This window comes from Solanum stenotomum, chromosome 2 (genome assembly GCF_019186545.1).
Source record: "Solanum stenotomum isolate F172 chromosome 2, ASM1918654v1, whole genome shotgun sequence".
NCBI lineage: Eukaryota > Viridiplantae > Streptophyta > Magnoliopsida > Solanales > Solanaceae > Solanum > Solanum stenotomum.
Genome location: NC_064283.1, coordinates 52,797,674 through 52,814,887, shown reverse-complemented (window position 1 = coordinate 52,814,887; position 17,214 = coordinate 52,797,674). Strand labels below are relative to the sequence as shown.

The window sequence follows — 17,214 nt, the reverse complement described above, 5'->3', positions numbered from 1 at the left end:
AAGGATTCCCTCACGTTATTAAACTTCGAATTTTCTAAGTTGTCTATTCTTCTTAGAAAAACCCATTTTAGTACATATTCTATATTTATTTATATTATAGTATAAAATATATTAAGAGAATATACCTTTTCACATTTAAGGATTGTGATTCAGAAGGGACGCAAGAGTTGAAGAAACAAGTTTAGAGGTAAAAATCAAATAGCACCTAAAAATGCGAAAGGAAAACATAAAAGTAAATTTCTGAATTCTAAGGGTGACACATAGACGGGCCTATGATATAAGATATTATATAATCAATTGAGGAGCTTTCCATTACAACTAAATATATCCCACTAATAAACGCATTGTGATAAAACATTACATAGCCAATTGGGAACCCTGCATTACAATTTTTCATTTTGAATCTGATTAGCCAAAATCTTAGAAACAAAAGAATACTTGCACAATGCATATCTCATAATTTTTTAACGAGTCCAACACATGATCTCCTCCTGTGAGTGCCACATAAGCAAAATTGAGTTTGACAGTGGCTTACATGGTAATCAGATAATTAATGTACAATGTGCCACCTTGGAAGATACAAAGAAGTAAGCAATGTCAGGCATCTGAGCAATCCCAGGTTAAGCCACCACTTGAAGTCCAACCAATATTGCTTATTCTTCCAAACCAATTGAATATATTGCTCTAGGAAGTACAAACAACGAGCAGAAGCTTCTCCATAGTGAAAGAAAAAAAAAAGACGAAATGCTACAAAGCATCCTCTTATAGGGCCATTCCACCTCACAAATCGCGAGGAAAATTGCTGACTTGGCCTTCCTCCAAGACATCTTTGTTATTCACCTTATAACTAATCCGTATGCGCATGACAAGGGATTTCTGGGAAAATGAAGATAAAGATATAGCTTTAGAAGAGCCGTTTTGGTTGTTATTCCAAATCACCCTTTATAAATGCTATAGAAGACAGGCAACCACAGGAATTCGAAGAGAAAAGTGAAAGGTGTAGTGAAAAGTACACCCAGTGTCAACCTTTATGCGAACTGCGTAATTTTGAAATACAGTCAGTTCCAATAGCTGATAAACCAAATTCCATTACTAGTTTCAGTTTCTTATAGCTAAAAGAATAACATACATCTGTAGCTATCTTTTCAAACCTCCACAAGGGAAAATAATGTTCCAACAATTTCACGAGTTTTCAACCTCGCTCATTTCATATCCAATTCACTCAGAATCCATATGAAAAGTAGTGATGGTAAAAGCCTGAACTCATAAAACATATTTTCATTTTATAATTTTGTAGATCGATGTGCAATCATTCGGTAATAGTTTTTTCTCTTCATGAGCAAATAGAAGGAACCAAGTTTTGAAGTTAGTATTGATTCGTAATACTGTAACTAAACTCATATAAGATTGGCCAATCAACAAGCCTGCCAGATTATCAGTATCAAATTGATAATGAACCTAGATGATATTTTTAATATGAATTATTTACGCTGGAAAAAAAAGATAGAGCAGACACTTAGGAAAGTGTGACATTAAACTCATGAATCATATGATGAAACTCTGTGAAAAAGTGACAGAGGCACAGAGCAACACTTGGGAGTACGACAAGAGTGATAGAGCACTAGATTGCATTTATGCCCGGTAGATCTACAATGGAGGCTATATTTTTTGCTAACACGATAGATGAACATTTATCGCAAAAGAATGGTGCTTTCACGGTTAAATCATATTATGAAAAGCTTTTGAATACGGAGGAGGTGGACTTTCCTCATAGAGTGATTTGGATCCCAAAGATAACGAGAAAGGCATGTTTTTCCTCATAGTTAGCAACTAGTGGAGTAATCTTGACAGCAGAGAAACTGAGGAAGAAGAAAGATCACTTATGTCAGTTGGTGCTTTATGTGCAAGGGTGTGGGTGCAGATGTCGACCATCTCCTCATTCACTTTCTGGTAGCTTCAAGATTTTAGTGGGAGATTTTTACATGGTTTGGGATGTTTTGGGTGATGCCAAGCACGGTTAAAGAGGTTATGGCCAGTTCCGGTAACTTCGGGATCCAGATCGCTCTATTAGGAAAGTCTACCTCCTTACTATTCGAAAGTTGTTCTAAATATCTGTATGTTGTTGTAATCATCTATGTTCATTTACTATATTTGGGCCTATTTCATTTGAATACGGGGACATATTTGTGCTTTAAGACAAAATAGGGGCAAAGAGAGGTTTCTAAGTCATACGATTCACACATTTATTTCTAACCAGAAAATGTCTAGTAAAAGTGATCCAAGACAGAAAATGAACAATTCACTTACCTTGCCATGTTGGCTGTTTGTGATTCTCAACTTCTGTGTGATTGATCCATTACCATTTGCAGGTAGGGAATTACCGCTAGCTGGATCCAATTGCAGTTGAAGGAACTTCATAGAAATACCAAATAAGCTTAGTCAAGAGATGAAAAATGGTACATGTACTGAGAATTCGAAAATTAGTCCATCCAACATATATTGCGATTGACTTTTTCTTTTTTTAAACTATTACGATTGACATTCAATTGCAATTAATTGAAGAAGGACCTGTACACCAAGAATTACCCAATGCATTTAAACCTTCAGCAAATTGTTTTCATTTGTTTCTTTCAGAACTTCAAAGAAGTGGATATGTGACTTCCTAGAACAATTCGTAGACCTATTTACAACAGCCTTAGCCTTTCAGAAAAGTCAACCATGATGAGATATTTGCAAGGTATGAAATGCACACCAATGGTAATGTCCTTGTATAGAGAAAAGATTTACTGACATACTTAACTGAATTTATACCTCATAACTACCAACTCTGCCTATGTGAGCTTGCTCACATTGCCGGTTCCAAGCTTGAACAAAGATGGAGGATTGAGATAGTGGGTAGGTTGGTAGCTAGCATAAAGCTAGACAATTTACGATGTTTTCTCGCCTACCTAAGTGAAAGATTAGTTATATCAGCTAGTAGACCAACAAGAGTAAATGTTGGGCCATCAAAATCTAACCCATCCACAAGGTGAGTGTGGCAAAGATGTGAATGTTCAGATGAATGTTTGATTAAACAAGATTAGATACGATTAGAAATGACTACATCCATCAAAAAGTGCAAGTTACACACATTGAGGATAAAATGAACAAAGGTAGTTTGAGATGGTTTAACTATGTCCAATGTCAAACTCCAGATGCTTTGGTACATACGTGTTGTTAAATTAGGTCTTAAGCCTAACTCACACCCCAAAAGCTAGCTCAAAGGGAGGAGGATTGCCCAAGCCTTATAAGGAGTCCACTCATCTCATTAACTACCGATGTGGGACTTTTGTCATTCTTTAACACCCCACCTCACGCCTAGTGCTTAGCATCTGGTGCATGGGCAATTTTGATTTTGGGCGCCCTAACATCGGGTGAGACGGGCTCTGATACCATGTTAAATTAGGTCTTAAGCCTAACTCACACCCCAAAAGCTAGCTCAAAGGGAGGAGGATTGCCCAAGCCTTATAAGGAGTCCACTCATCTCATTAACTACCGATGTGGGACTTTTGTCATTCTTTAACACGTGTGAACATGGTGGATGAAAGTGTTTTAGGAGACGAGGTAGACCTAAAATCACCTGGAAGGGAAGTTGTCTCAAAAGGCCTATAATTTCTTGAAATCTATGCAGACTTGGTGAAAGATACAGCATAATGGAAGAGAAGTATCTTTATAGGCTATGCCAATCAGTTGGAAATATGTTTAAAATATGATAGTATGTTTGTCTTAGGTCTTATGCTTTCTATGAGTTTTTTTTTTTATATCTATTCTTTTATCCCTGTCAGAGATTCTTGGCAGAATACATAGGCTTTGCCCCTCAAACTAGCCAAAAAAAAATTATTTAGACACTTAAACCAAGGATTGTACCTATTGACACAGGAACTCGCGGCAAATTGTGCCTATTAGATCCTCAATGGCAATCTCCTGCATATAAGTGTGTGACTTCCAAACACACTGACATGGCGAAGAGATGAATCAATGAATAACACGTGGAAAACATCAACAAAAAAAACACTGTTCTTTTTTCCCCCTCCCACTACATCCATTTTCTTCATTTTAATACCTTCATAGCACCATCATCAGCCTATCTCCAACAATAAATCAGCAATTTTCATGAACCACACCATTACTGAACTTGAGTTCTTAAAAAACTCAAAATTAGTATCAAGAATTCTGAAGATCAGTTACCAATGTGTTTTCCATAGTATTGAACTATTCACTACTATATTTTTCTGTGATAATTTTGCTCTCGAAACTGCATCTACCTTTTAGATTTTTTTATTTTTTTGGAGAAATAAAATATAAAATAAAAGGCAGATGCGGTTTCAAGAGCAAAAATATCAAACAAATATAATAATAAATAGTTCAATACTAAGGAGTTCTGTTAATAGTTATGCAAGAAGTAGTAATTGATTACTTCTTCTAAAAACAATGGTAGTTGACTACTTACTAATTTGGCACAGATTGGTCAATTCTCACTTCTAAAACTCCATTGCTAAATGAAGATATATGGTGTCTAGCAAGACAACAATAGTTCGGCTGAGACGGGGCATGCCTATCTCCAAAAAAAATTAGCTTTATCCTCTGTTTCTAGGGGTGACAAAATCAAACCCAACCCGTTTAAGTTTGGGCGGTTTATTGAACCGCCCATTCATAAGTTCAACCCATTTCAACCCATTAAAAATTGGGTTGATATGTAACCCAAATTGACTCATGAGAAATCTTGTTAAATACTTTTAAAAACTTGTTTTTTCAATTTGATATGTTATATATAAGCCATAATGAAGAAAAAAATAATTTTATTAGGGGTACTAAAATAGTTTAAAAGAACAAATAAAACAATTAAGCTTAGTAAAATTTGAGTTGGGTTGGGTCTTGACCCTCATATAACCCATTACCTAACCCAAGCAAATTTGGGTTGGGTTGAGTCTTGACCCGATTGTTGTCTTAACCCATTATGACTCGCCCAAATTTAACCCAACCCGCTCTATTGCCACCCCTATCTGTTTCCTCTCTCCCATAAAAATTACTTAGCTCTAGCCAATTCTCAAAAAAACTCTTTTTTAATCACTTATAGACCAGCTATCCCAAAAAAGAAGACTGAAGCGGAAGATCACAAGATGCAACACAAGGGAGACGTTAAGACTATAGCTTGCGCGAAGGAAGAAGCTAATCAATCAGAATTAAGACAGGGAGAAGAGGCGAACAAATATTTTCGAGCCTGCAAGCAGCAAGCAACAACGGCCATAGTAACTGCCATTGGCATTTCTCACAACTTTCATTCTAAACACGTATGGAACTTCCATTCCAAAAACCCCAGTTCCTCCATCAAAACTGATTAACAACCTGAAGAATCTTTGGTCAAGTCCCATAGGTCGGAAAAGGTTGTCTGATTTTCTGAAAATGTCAAAAAATAAAATTAAGTCTCCACATGGCAACAATTATTTTCTGATATTGTAATTCAGACATTTGGTTGGTTATAGCAAGAGTATTAGAAGGTTCTGGAATCAGTCTTATAGTACTCTCGTTTGGGACGGTCTATACGACAGTGGAGGCAGAGGTAGGTTTTATGGTTGCAGAACTGGTGGAGAAGAGATTGTGGCGGTAGATCGAAGCAAAAATCTAACTAAAAAGGAGAAAAGGGCTTTTCATGCTCTCAGTGGAGTTTACTACACAAGTTGTGCCATGTCAGCACCGTGTCAGATAGGTATGTCTTTCAACTAATATCAAGTGTTCGATAGGTACAACCTTTAGTTCAAGTATCTAAATAAATAAAACAGGCAAGTTTGAGCGACCGCTTATGTACTCTATCGAGATTCTTTATGCTATTAGAAAATAGAGAGAGCTTCCACAGATACCGAACAAAGGGAACTTTGGCTTCATTTGTTGTAGTAAGACCACCCCTCTATAAGCTTTCCCTATCACCCTGATGAACCTCTTTCCGTCTGTTCTCTAGAGTTCAAGAACATGTTCTTGCTTATCCCTTATTTATCTATTAAGTCCATTTTCCGCTAAAAGGCAACATGAAAAGCATCTATACTATAATACGTGAGGAAGGACGACAAAGCACTGCTTTTATTTCATATAATATTGATGAATTTAATTTTAAAAAAAGGGTCAAGTGATAATTCATGTTGAGAATATAACTAAGTGTGCTCTCTCTTACGGCTTGAACTTTAAGATGAGATAGTATCATACTTCAACATTGTATCAGAGCAGGAAATCGTCCTGGAATAGAATCTCACCACCACGCATTATCAAAAAGTATTTTCATGTGCTTGGCGCATGATTAAAGAATGAGGCCCACACGTGAGGGGGCGTGTGAGAATATAATTAAGTAAATAAAAGTGTACTCTCTTTAACAGCTTAAATTTTTAAATGAGATTTTTACATACTTCAACAATTCATAATAGTCCACCCCAATGTTATGGAACTGCAGTGCAACTGTTGTATATTGTATAACTACCAAGATGGTGTAAGCCCAGGAGGGAAAAACAATTAATCAACATTACAACTCATTCCCTCAACCAATGTAGGACACTTAACAAGCCGCTGATCCCCAACCAACCACTACACCACACCACCAAATTCCACATCCAGGGTTAATACATCTGGGAGTGGACAACATGAGGGCCTAACATTCCGTAAGAGAATAATTGGCATGGGACTGACTATGATAGTGTAAAGAAAACGGACATTGCATCTAACTCAACCAAAAAAGCCAAGTCATGACATGACCATTGCCCAAAATCACACCAGGAGACAGCAATCTATTCTCTCAGAGGTCGTTTGGTAGAATGTATAAAATAATGTTAAATAAAGTGTATTAGTAATGCTTGCATTTGTTATGATGGGATTATTTCTTATACACTGTTTGGTTTGATGTATTAGAAATAGCAAGCCTTGCATCACTTTTATTAAAAATGTTTGTTTACAAAAATACTCTGCACACTCTAACATTGGGAAACAGGAAATGTCTTGAGAGGGATTTGAGGGGTAGTTATGCCATTAATCAATTCAACGCATGAGCTGAAACCCTTAGTATTACTAATACATGAAAAATCTATGGTATTAGTAATACACACCTCAATACACAATAGAGTGTATAAATAATGCAAACATTAGTTATACATAGGCTAAAAAAGTGCAACAAAAACAAGGTACTAATAATACATAAAACTAAAGCATGCATTATTTTTTCTAATACACTCTACCAAACGACCCCTTAGGACACTTACAAATGCCAATCGACATTCCAAGTGGAAAATAAGGAAGAGAAAAACAATAACACAACAAATTAACTATGGATGATTGTTCCTTTGTTTACCTTTGGAACTGCTGCCTGGAAGATGAAGTCCGTGAAAACATCTTGTGACTTATTTGTAAAACTACCGTCAATAAGTGTCATCTGTGGGTTTCCAGGCTGCTTTGAGATGTTGAATGTTAATCTCAAGGAGCTGCTCTCAAATGCAGTAACTGGTGAATGTGCTGGACCATTGCCTTCTGTAGCTTAAATAGATGGTGTCAGCATTTCCAGAATACAATTAGACTGGATATGAGGTTACAGAGCTGATAGAGATAGTACCAGACGTCGGTGGACTGGAAGTTAGCCCGTTCAATAAATCCAACATAGAAGAATTTCCACCTGTAGAAGAGAGTTGAGCTGAAGGAGCTGAAGGTGTGGACAATCTATCTAATATATCCAATGGACTTCTATTGTCTGCATTGGAGGATAGCACCTGAGGTGTAGATGGGCTGCTCTGAGCAGGAGGAGTTCCAATTGACAAAAGATCCAGTAAAACATCAGAGCCACTCTTTTGGGCCTGATTTGCATCTGAAATTCAAAGAGAATACAGAGAAAAATCCACTATGAAGTCAAGTTTAAGTTAGATGTCAGTTTGTGCTTAGACTGGTCAAAAGATACCAATCTAAATTTTAAATACAGTAGGGAGAAAAAGAAAAAATGTGAGGATCAGAATTATAAATCAGGAAAAGCATTCTGAAAGATTCATACAATACACAGTAAATGTGACCTGGTTGCAAAGACAGTGGCATCAAATTGACACCAAGAAGATCTTGAAGAAACCCTCCACCAGAAGAGCTAGGTGCAGGAGCATCATCTAAACTAAGATCGAGCAAGTCAGCAACATGAGCCGTACTGAGCTTGGCAGATCCATTTGGAAGATTAACAGAAACTCCTTGTGAAGTTGACACAGCTGCTGGCACAGAACCAGCTCTCCTTCCGCTGAAGGTTGCTTCATCCAGAACCGGCATTCTCTCTGCCAGTGAAGACCTGAAAACATACATAGCTGCTCAGCATAAATCGCACTAAAAAGACAACAAAAGGAATAGAAAGAACTTTCTACAAGATATCAACCAAACCTCATATTCTGATGCCTCTCGATAATAGAGTTAAATTCAATAGCTCTCTGTTGCAGTTCAAGCACAAAACTTCCTTTATACTGACCAATGATATTATTTATCCGCCTGCACCAAACAAGAGCATTACAGATTACTAACTCAAGTCACACTATGAGACCAACCATTTATTAGTTTCCAACTATTTGCAAGGGCATCGAGCATCAAGTAAAGATATTAAATAGGAAAAAAAACAATTTACCAAGTTTGAGTCATGTGGGATTGCAAGTAGAGATAACATTCCCATGGAACAATACAGCATAACAGTCTGAGAGTGATGTAGACAACAAATAGATGGAATAAAAAGTCTAATACAACACTTCCTTCAGCGTAGATAAAAAGAACAGGTTTGTTAAGAAAATGTATATTGGGTCTAACTCAAACAGCAAAGTTAGTTCGAATGGTGAGAAGTACCCTGAATCAATAAGGAGACTGAAGCCCATACAATTAATCCATGTGGGGTTCTAACTAAGGGCGTGAAAGTTGGAAGGAGCAGCATATCATGGATGGCCCTACATTGGCTAGTCTAATATGCCTCATAGCTTTTGTCCGACAATGAAGGAAGTACAGTGCAATGTGAGGTAAATGCACATCACAAGATTGAACTCAACCAAAATACTAAAACCTGATATTTAAGTGGCAGGAGAATAAAGGGGGAATCCCATACTCCTCAGAGTTTTGGACATGTCCACCAACTAGGGCTGGCCAAATAACCCAGATATTTCTTGGTTAACATTGGGTAGTCCAACATCAAAGATTATTGTTTCTAATGTCTACGAATCCATATTAAGGAAACGGACCATGGACCTTATTCAGCCCCAAATGCTAGAGCAAGCAAACTGGAACTTGAACCTAACTCAACCCAAAAGTGGCACATGAGATGAGGATTACCTGAGATCATAGAAGAAGACAACATCCCATTCCCTCAACTAAAGTAAGACTTCAACAAAAATCTACTCGCACGCCCAAATTGCACCACTAAAGCATGGACAATATAACATAAGGGACCACCAATGGGTAAACCAAGAATAGGACATCCAAATTTATTCAAGCTACAAAAGATAGTCCTAGTTTGTCTAGTTTGTCCACATTAGATTGTGCGTCATATCAACTTGAGAAACACACTCGCACTAGCTTTTCACGTAGTGTTGGGAGTCTAGCAAAGCCAATTTTTTCATTAGTTTATTCTAATATTTTGGGTCCTAGCAGAGTCCGTTCAACCTTAGAATTTTGTTATTTTGTTTGTTTCATTGGTGATTATTCAAGATGTACTTGGGTTTTTTTTTTTCTTTTGTGAATGACCATTTTGAATTGTTTTCATTATATTCAGATAGTTTTAGTGCTAAGATAGAAAATCACTTTGTGATTCTATTTGTACTTTTTGTAGTGATAATGTCTTAGAATACTTATCCTCCTAGTTTCAATAATATGGCTCACCAGGGAATTATTCATTAGACATCTTGTTTGACACCCCTTAGCTAAATGAGGTAGCAGAGAGGAAGAAGAGGTACCTCACTGAGACTGCTCATACTCTTCCCATTCTATCTCATGTTCCGATTGTGCTTTTAGGGCGATGCAATTCTCACATCTTGATATTTAATTATTGAATGCCCTCATCTTCCACTTAGAATCAGATTCCTTATTTAGTATCATATTGTTTCCTCGGGCACCTCTATACTCTCTTCCCCTTTGAGTCTTTCAGAGCACATGTTCAGTTCATAATTTAGCCCTAGGGAAATTCGTGCTCTCAAATGTCTCTTTCTTGGTTATTGTCGGGTTCAAAAGGGGTATCGTTGCTAATCGTTGCTACTCACCTAATTTTCTTGGTACCTTATGTCAATCAATGTCACCCTTTTTGTCTCGACCTTACTTTACATCTTCTTCGGATTATCCTAATAACTTTGAGGTCTGACTTATACCAACTTATGGGGGAATCTATGGTTACTTTCACATCTCCATCTACGGAGCTACCACTCCTAACTTATCATCGTCGCCCACATCTAGCATCAGCCCCAAATGATTCACGTCCTGCACCAGGCCCTACATCTAATATGAACTTGTCCCTCCAAGTCAAAGGATTGCATTTCAAAAAGGTATATGGTCCACTCGTAATATAACCCTCATCATACCTTTTAAATTCATGACCCCATTATGCTTTTGTATCATCTTTGTGCTTTGATTTCATCCCTAAGTTTACAGGTGAAGCACTTTTTCATCCAAGATAGCGACAGGCAATGATTGAAGAGATGTCTAGTTTACAAGTGAGTGGTACTTAGGAGCTTGTTCCTTTTTTCTTCAAGTAAATCTATTGTTGGTTGTCATTAGGTCTATGCAGTCAAAGTTGGTCTAGACAGTGTTTTGGACGGCGAAAGGTGACAAAAGGCGACAAGGACCTGCCTCGCCTCGTGGCGCTCACTTTTTTGAATTGAGGCGCCAATTAATACCAAAAATTTAAAATTTTAATTGCATATATATATATATATATATATATATATAAATCCAAAATTTTAATAGCAATAACATATATTACAGAGTTCAGCTTCAGTAGGTCCAACATAAAAAGAAAAAATAGAACACTCACTAGTCACTACCATTGAAAACAAAGCATTCATCCACTCATTACAACTGAAAAAAGAAGAAGAAAAAAAAAATAGAAGAAGAACTACGTAGCTGAGTTGAGCAGCAGTCATGAAGAAGAAAAACGGTCTCGTCATCACTCTCGAAGGGGTCGCGACTCGCGAGGAAGAGGAGAAGAGGAGCGGAGGTCTCGCAATAGAGAGAAGAGTAGCAATTCGCGAAAGGTTTGCAAAAATGCCCAAAAAAAAAACCCTAATTTTGGCTTTTAATTATTAAATCAGACCTTTTAAAAAGAATTAAAAAGGCGACGCCTATCGCCTCGCCATGTCTCCTATCGCCTTTTTGTCGCTATATCTCGCCATTCTGAAATCGCCTCGCCTCGCCTCGCCGGAAACACACGATGCTACCTCGCCTCGCCTTTCGCCCTTGGTCAGAAGGCGAGCGCCTTTCAAAACAGTGGGTCTAGATGGCCAAGTTGATCGGCTTAAAGCTCGCCTTGTTGCAAAGGGTTACACACAGATATTTTGGCTTGATTACATAGATATATGGGATGTAAGTGCCCACTCTTATCATTGCTTGGATGATGGAATTTTGTGAATACACAGTTACCTGTTCCTCAAAAAAAAAAAGATATTTGGGCTTGATTATAGTGAGTCTCTCTCTATCTAGTTGGTAAAATAGCATATATTCATCTTTCTCTGTCATGGTTGTTCGTCAATGGCCTCTTTATCAATTGGACATTAAGAATGTTCCTCTCCATGATGACCTTGAGGATGAAGGTTTTATGGAAACAACTTAGTCTTTTTGTCTAAGGGGGAGTCTAGTAGCCTTGTATGTTAGTTGTGTCAATCACTCTACGGTCTGAAACAATATCCTTGAGCCTAGTTTAGGTGTCAACACAATAATTTGGGAGCTTGTCATGACTCGTAGTGAAGTTGATCACTTTATGTTTTATTGCCATTCTGCTCCAAATTTGTGTAATTTTTTTTTGAAAGTTAACACTTTATAAACAAAATAGACCAATAGTGTATTTTAGTAGTAATTACATCAGGAGTTTACGGTAACTAAAAACCAAAGATATATAACATCTAAACCCCTCCTAAACTATCCAAAAAGTGAGTAATATCCTCCACCTTTTAGGGGATGACATAGTTATATCAAAAATAAAAGGTTATAAGGCAATTCAATTTCAAACTCGAGAAAGGGATGCTCTTGTTTTCGAAACATCTCTGGTTCTTTTCCTTCCATATTGTCCACTAGATGCAAGCGGGGGAGGTCTTCCATCTCTCCTTGTGGCCAGACAAATTTCCTTCTCTATTCAAGCATGTTAGAGCTTCTGATGTATGCCTTGGCATGGACAAACTGATACCCCTCAAGTTAAAAAACACCTGTCTACAATGGATGAAGAGATGGTTTTTTGTCTCTGTTTCTGTTTAACAAAAAAAAGCACCTAGAACGTAATTGCCTTCCCCTTTTCATTAGATTGTCCTGAGTCGGTACTGCTTGCCTGGCTACCAGCCAAGTGAAACAAGCCACCGAGTGAGGTGTTCTAGCTTTCCATATCATCTTCCAAGACCATGGTAAGGGCATTGCAGCTGGCCTATGAGCTGATTTTACTATGAATTTCCCATTTTTGGCCTTTCGCCATTGTAGACCGTCTTCATTTGTGTTAAGGTTATTGACCTACTCCAATGAATTGTAGAAATCTGTTAGGTTGTCTATCTCCTAGACATTCAACATTCTCCTGAAAGAGAGGTTCTATCCTTGGTTGTCCCTAACATCTATTATTGTTGCCTCCTTTTGTTGGTTCAAGTTATATATCACATCACAGGGTACAACTGTTTCAAGGGGTATTGACCAGCCCAGACGTCTGGAAGTTGTATCATCATTCCACAAACCTTGTTCCCCAGAGACAAACCTCCATAGCCACTTCAAGAGGAGACTCTCATTCTGTACTTTAAGGTCCTTTATCCCATTCCCCCTTCTTTTTTATTGTTGATCAGAGCATCCCATTTCACCAAGTTATACATCTTTTCCCCCTATCCATTTCCTTGCCATAAAAAATTCCTCCCGTTGGAGTCTAGCTTCTTTAAGACACTCCCTAGCAAAGGCAGTGTTTTGGGAAGCGAGAAGCGGAAAAAAGCAACAAGGGCTCGCTTCACAGGAGCGAGAAGCAAGAAGCGAAGCGCGCGCTTTTTTTAAGTAAAGCGATATTTAGTATAAAAATAAAAAAAATTAAATAAACTAGTTACAACTTTACTAGTTACTACAAGCAAAAACGAAGTGCAACTTAGTAACAAAAAACAACAAATAAACTAAGCAAGAAAAATAAAGACTATTAAGAGCAGAAACCAGCATACGCACATCACTGATCACAGTCACACTGTATAGAAAAAAAAAAACAGAGCAGCAATAGAATTGGAAAAAAACAGAGCAGTAATAGAAATTAATAAAAAAAACAGAGCAGTAATAGAGATTGGAAAACAAAGCAGCAATAGAGATTGGAAAACAGAGCAGCTATAGAGATTGAAAAACAGAGCAGCAACAGAAATTGAAAAAAAAAAACAATAAAAATATAGAAAAAAACACAACAGCAACCAAAAATAGAAAAAAAACAGTAGCAGAGCAGTTGCAGCCTCACAGAGAAGAAGAGAATAGGGTTGGGCATTTGGTAACTCGGTTCGGTTTCAGTTTTTTTTTTCGGTTTTCGATTTGTGTAACAAGTGTACCGAACACCGAACCGAAATAATTCGGTTCAGTTCGGTTTATGTTATTTCGGTTCGGCTTTTGTTAGATCAGTTTATTAATTTCAGAATCACGTACTAACTAGTAACAAAAGCGAAAATCAGAAAGAAAGAAAGAAAAAGAAAACGGAAGAAGAAATCTTGAAAACAAAAAATAATCATGCTGGTCGCCGCCTCGCCGGTCAGTTGCTGCTGGTCTGCTGCTTCTGGATTCTGGTCGCGACAGTCGGAGCCTCGACGTCGCTGGTTGGCGTCAGGAAGTGGGAAGAGGGAAAGTGGGACTGGGACGTGCAGCGCCGACGATGGGAGACGGAGTTGAACTTTGGTCTTTGAACTTTGAAAACTGAATGTGCGGAGATGGAAAGTGGGACTGGGTTGTGTGATGCACTGTGGGGCAACTGAAAAGTGAAAAAATTTAGAATTTTTGACCTAATTTTCCATTTTCCTTATAATATATAATATTAATATATATTACTGAAATACAGAAATATACAAAATCACATACCAAAAACCAAACCGAAATACCGAAACTATGAAAATATATACCCAAAACCGAACCAAAAACCGAAATACTGAAACCGAAATACTAAAAAAATTCGGTTCGATTCGGTATTTCGATTTTTTGGTATTTATGCTCAGCCCTAGAAGAGAAGAAGAGAACTTACAGCAGTGGCAGCCTCGCAACAATAAAAATATAGAAAAATACACAGCAGTATCCAAAACAGTAGTCGCAGCCTCGCAGCAGTCCAAAGAAAATATTTGAAGTCGCGAAAGAAGATTTCAGAAATTTTTTTAAAAAAAACACTAATTAGCGCTTTTTTCAAATTAAGCGCGCCTTTTCTCGCTTTTTCTTTTCTTGCGCTTCTCGCTTCAACTATAGAAGCGATCGAATTTTGAATGTCACCTCGCTTCAGGGAAGAAAAACGCAGGGGCTACGCTTCGCCTCGCCTTGCGCTTTAAGCCCGCTTTTCCTCGCTTTTTATAACATTGAGCAAAGGAAATAATGACATCATTAAGTTGGCATAGCATCAAGCACACTATTTATTAAAGTCAATCTTCCACCCAAAGATAGGTATTAGCTTCTCCAATTTACCACACTTTTGGTGGTTTATGTTGACCATATTGTTATCACTAGCAATGATAAGAATGGTATCACTATATAAAGCAACGTCTCTTTCAGTGTTTGCAGACTAAAGACCGCGGCACATTAAAGTATTTAATAGATAATGAAGTTGCTCAGTCCAGATCAGATATTGTTACTTCACAACGAAAGCATGCCTTAGACATTCTTGAGTTGATGCCTTGATGGGAATGATGAGACGTGGACCCATTGACACTCTTATGGATCTGAATGCTAAACTCCTGCCAAGGAAGGGAGAATCACTCGGTGATCTGCAAAAGATATATGAGACCTGACATATCTTTTCTTATGAGTGATGTAAGTTAGTGTATGGATTCTCCATGTGATAGTCATTGGGATGAAGTTGTTAGCATTCTACGATATATAAAGTTAGCTCCAGGAGAAGATTACTCTTTTGAGGGTTGTGAGTTGTGACCATGAACAAATCATTTGATCACAAAAGTTGATTGGGCAGGATTACATATTGATAGACATTCTATATCTAGATATTGTGTTTTAGTAGGAGGTAATTTAGTGTCTTGGAAGAGTAAGAAACATAATGTAGTTGCTTGATCTAGTGCAGAAGCAGATTATCGAGCAATGGTTGCAGCAAATTGTGAGCTAGTTTGGATTGAACAGTTGCTTAGAGGATTAAAATTTGAAGAAATAAGTCAAATGGAGATGGAACTTGTGTTGATAATCAAACACTCTTTATTATTGCATCAAATCTGGTATTTCATGAGAGGACTAAGCACATACGTTGAGATTGATTGACACTTTACTTTATTAGAGAAAAGATACCCTTAAGAGGTATTGTTCAAAATTTGTGAACTCAAGTGATCAACTTGCAGATATTTCCAACTCAATGATCCTCGTATTAGTTACATTTGTAACAAGCTCATATATATGACTTATATGCAACAGCTTGAGGGGGAGTTTTAGAATAGGATTTGCATATGGTGTCCTACATGGAAAAGGATTATAAGTCTACAAATAGGGTTCACTGTAATAATATAGTTTAAGCATCTTCATAAAACTTCCCGAGTCTCTATTTCTCCACTTAACAACTAGCCCAAGTGATAAGAATTGTCCAAGATCATATAATGAGACTATAACTCGTATACTTATCCAACGTGGGAGTCTAACAAGGTTAAAGGAATGAATACTTCTTCAAGAAGATGAGTAATATAGTACTTAAGTGGAGAAGGGTAGAGGGGCGGGCCCACTATCCACCGAGTTTAGAAGGCTGTGATTGGTCCATAGGACGGGTCACAGGCGGATTTCTCAGTTATAAAAAAAAAAAAAAAAGAGGAGTATTATAGAACCAAAAGAAGTTGCATTGAATTGAAATGAAGATGGACAGGTAGCCTTTATAAAGATCAAACATTCTTTGTAGAAAGCGAAAATCCAAGAATTACCACCGAAAGACCCACTCCTTCAACAAAATTACTTGATTGCCGAACGAAATGCCTTGAAGTTGATCAACATTGGGTATGAAAATACTAACTCAAAGGCTAGAATATAACGAATGTGAAATACATACTCACACCATACAACACGTGTTAGAACATGTTGATTAACCATGCAAGAGATGTCATCTGCTCACAAAAGAAAAGGAGTTGCCTCAGCATAACTTTAGGATTACATCAATTAATCAAGGCAAATGAGCTAATTAATGACAAAATGAATGGACTTGGCAAGGTTATATGGAGGAAGGATTAAAATAAGAACAGCCTCTGGCTACCAGAAAACTAGCAAGAGATCACTCAACTGGACATTAAAGGCAGTGGTGTCAGTATTGTAGGCTGGAACTAATTTGTCTTAAATAAATATCAGAATTATAGGATGGAACTTACATACAGGTTTTCAAAATCATCAATAAAACCTTATTGAAAGAAAAAGAAAAGTTACCCCCAAGGCCTAGCTCAAGTGGCAAAAGGTGGAGGATTTGTGGCTTAGGTCGTAGGTTCAAGCCCCACACCATGCAAAGCGAAGCCCGGTATTTAAGAAGAGAAGGGTAGAGGGGCGGGTCCATTATCCACCAAGTTTAGAAGGTAGTGATTGGTCCAAAGGGCGGGTCATAGACGGATTTCTCGGTTATCAAAAAAAAAAAAAAAAAAGGAAAAGTTCATTGGCTCTTTAAAAACTTAGGAATCAGTCAATTAACCAATCATATAATACTGATGGAAGAAACATTATATCCATAGTGCTTGAGTATAATGTTGTTTGGTGTCCTAAACAGAACATCACATCATTGCTTAAATTAAACCGGTTAATGAACAAAGTTTTGAAACTTGTGAATAGTTGAGAAGCAGT

The 17,214-nt window shown here is 37.4% G+C and overlaps 1 protein-coding gene across 2 annotated transcripts in view; it reads right to left on the bottom strand.

The window, feature by feature from the left end:
• Positions 1 to 271: 271 nt before the first annotated feature.
• Positions 272 to 17,214, bottom strand: part of LOC125855551 (AP-1 complex subunit gamma-2-like) — a 58,108-nt gene continuing 41,165 nt past the window's right edge. Inside the window, exons 13-18 of one of the 2 annotated variants that reach the window (XM_049535282.1) lie at positions 8,422 to 8,526; positions 8,073 to 8,332; positions 7,625 to 7,873; positions 7,367 to 7,548; positions 2,308 to 2,412; positions 272 to 876 (exon numbers count right to left, since the gene is read on the bottom strand). In XM_049535282.1, the coding sequence (XP_049391239.1) occupies positions 781 to 876; positions 2,308 to 2,412; positions 7,367 to 7,548; positions 7,625 to 7,873; positions 8,073 to 8,332; positions 8,422 to 8,526 (997 nt within the window). In that variant the 3' untranslated portion in view covers positions 272 to 780. The remainder of the gene's footprint in view (positions 877 to 2,307; positions 2,413 to 7,366; positions 7,549 to 7,624; positions 7,874 to 8,072; positions 8,333 to 8,421; positions 8,527 to 17,214) is intronic. The other variant, XM_049535283.1, reaches the window with a different exon arrangement.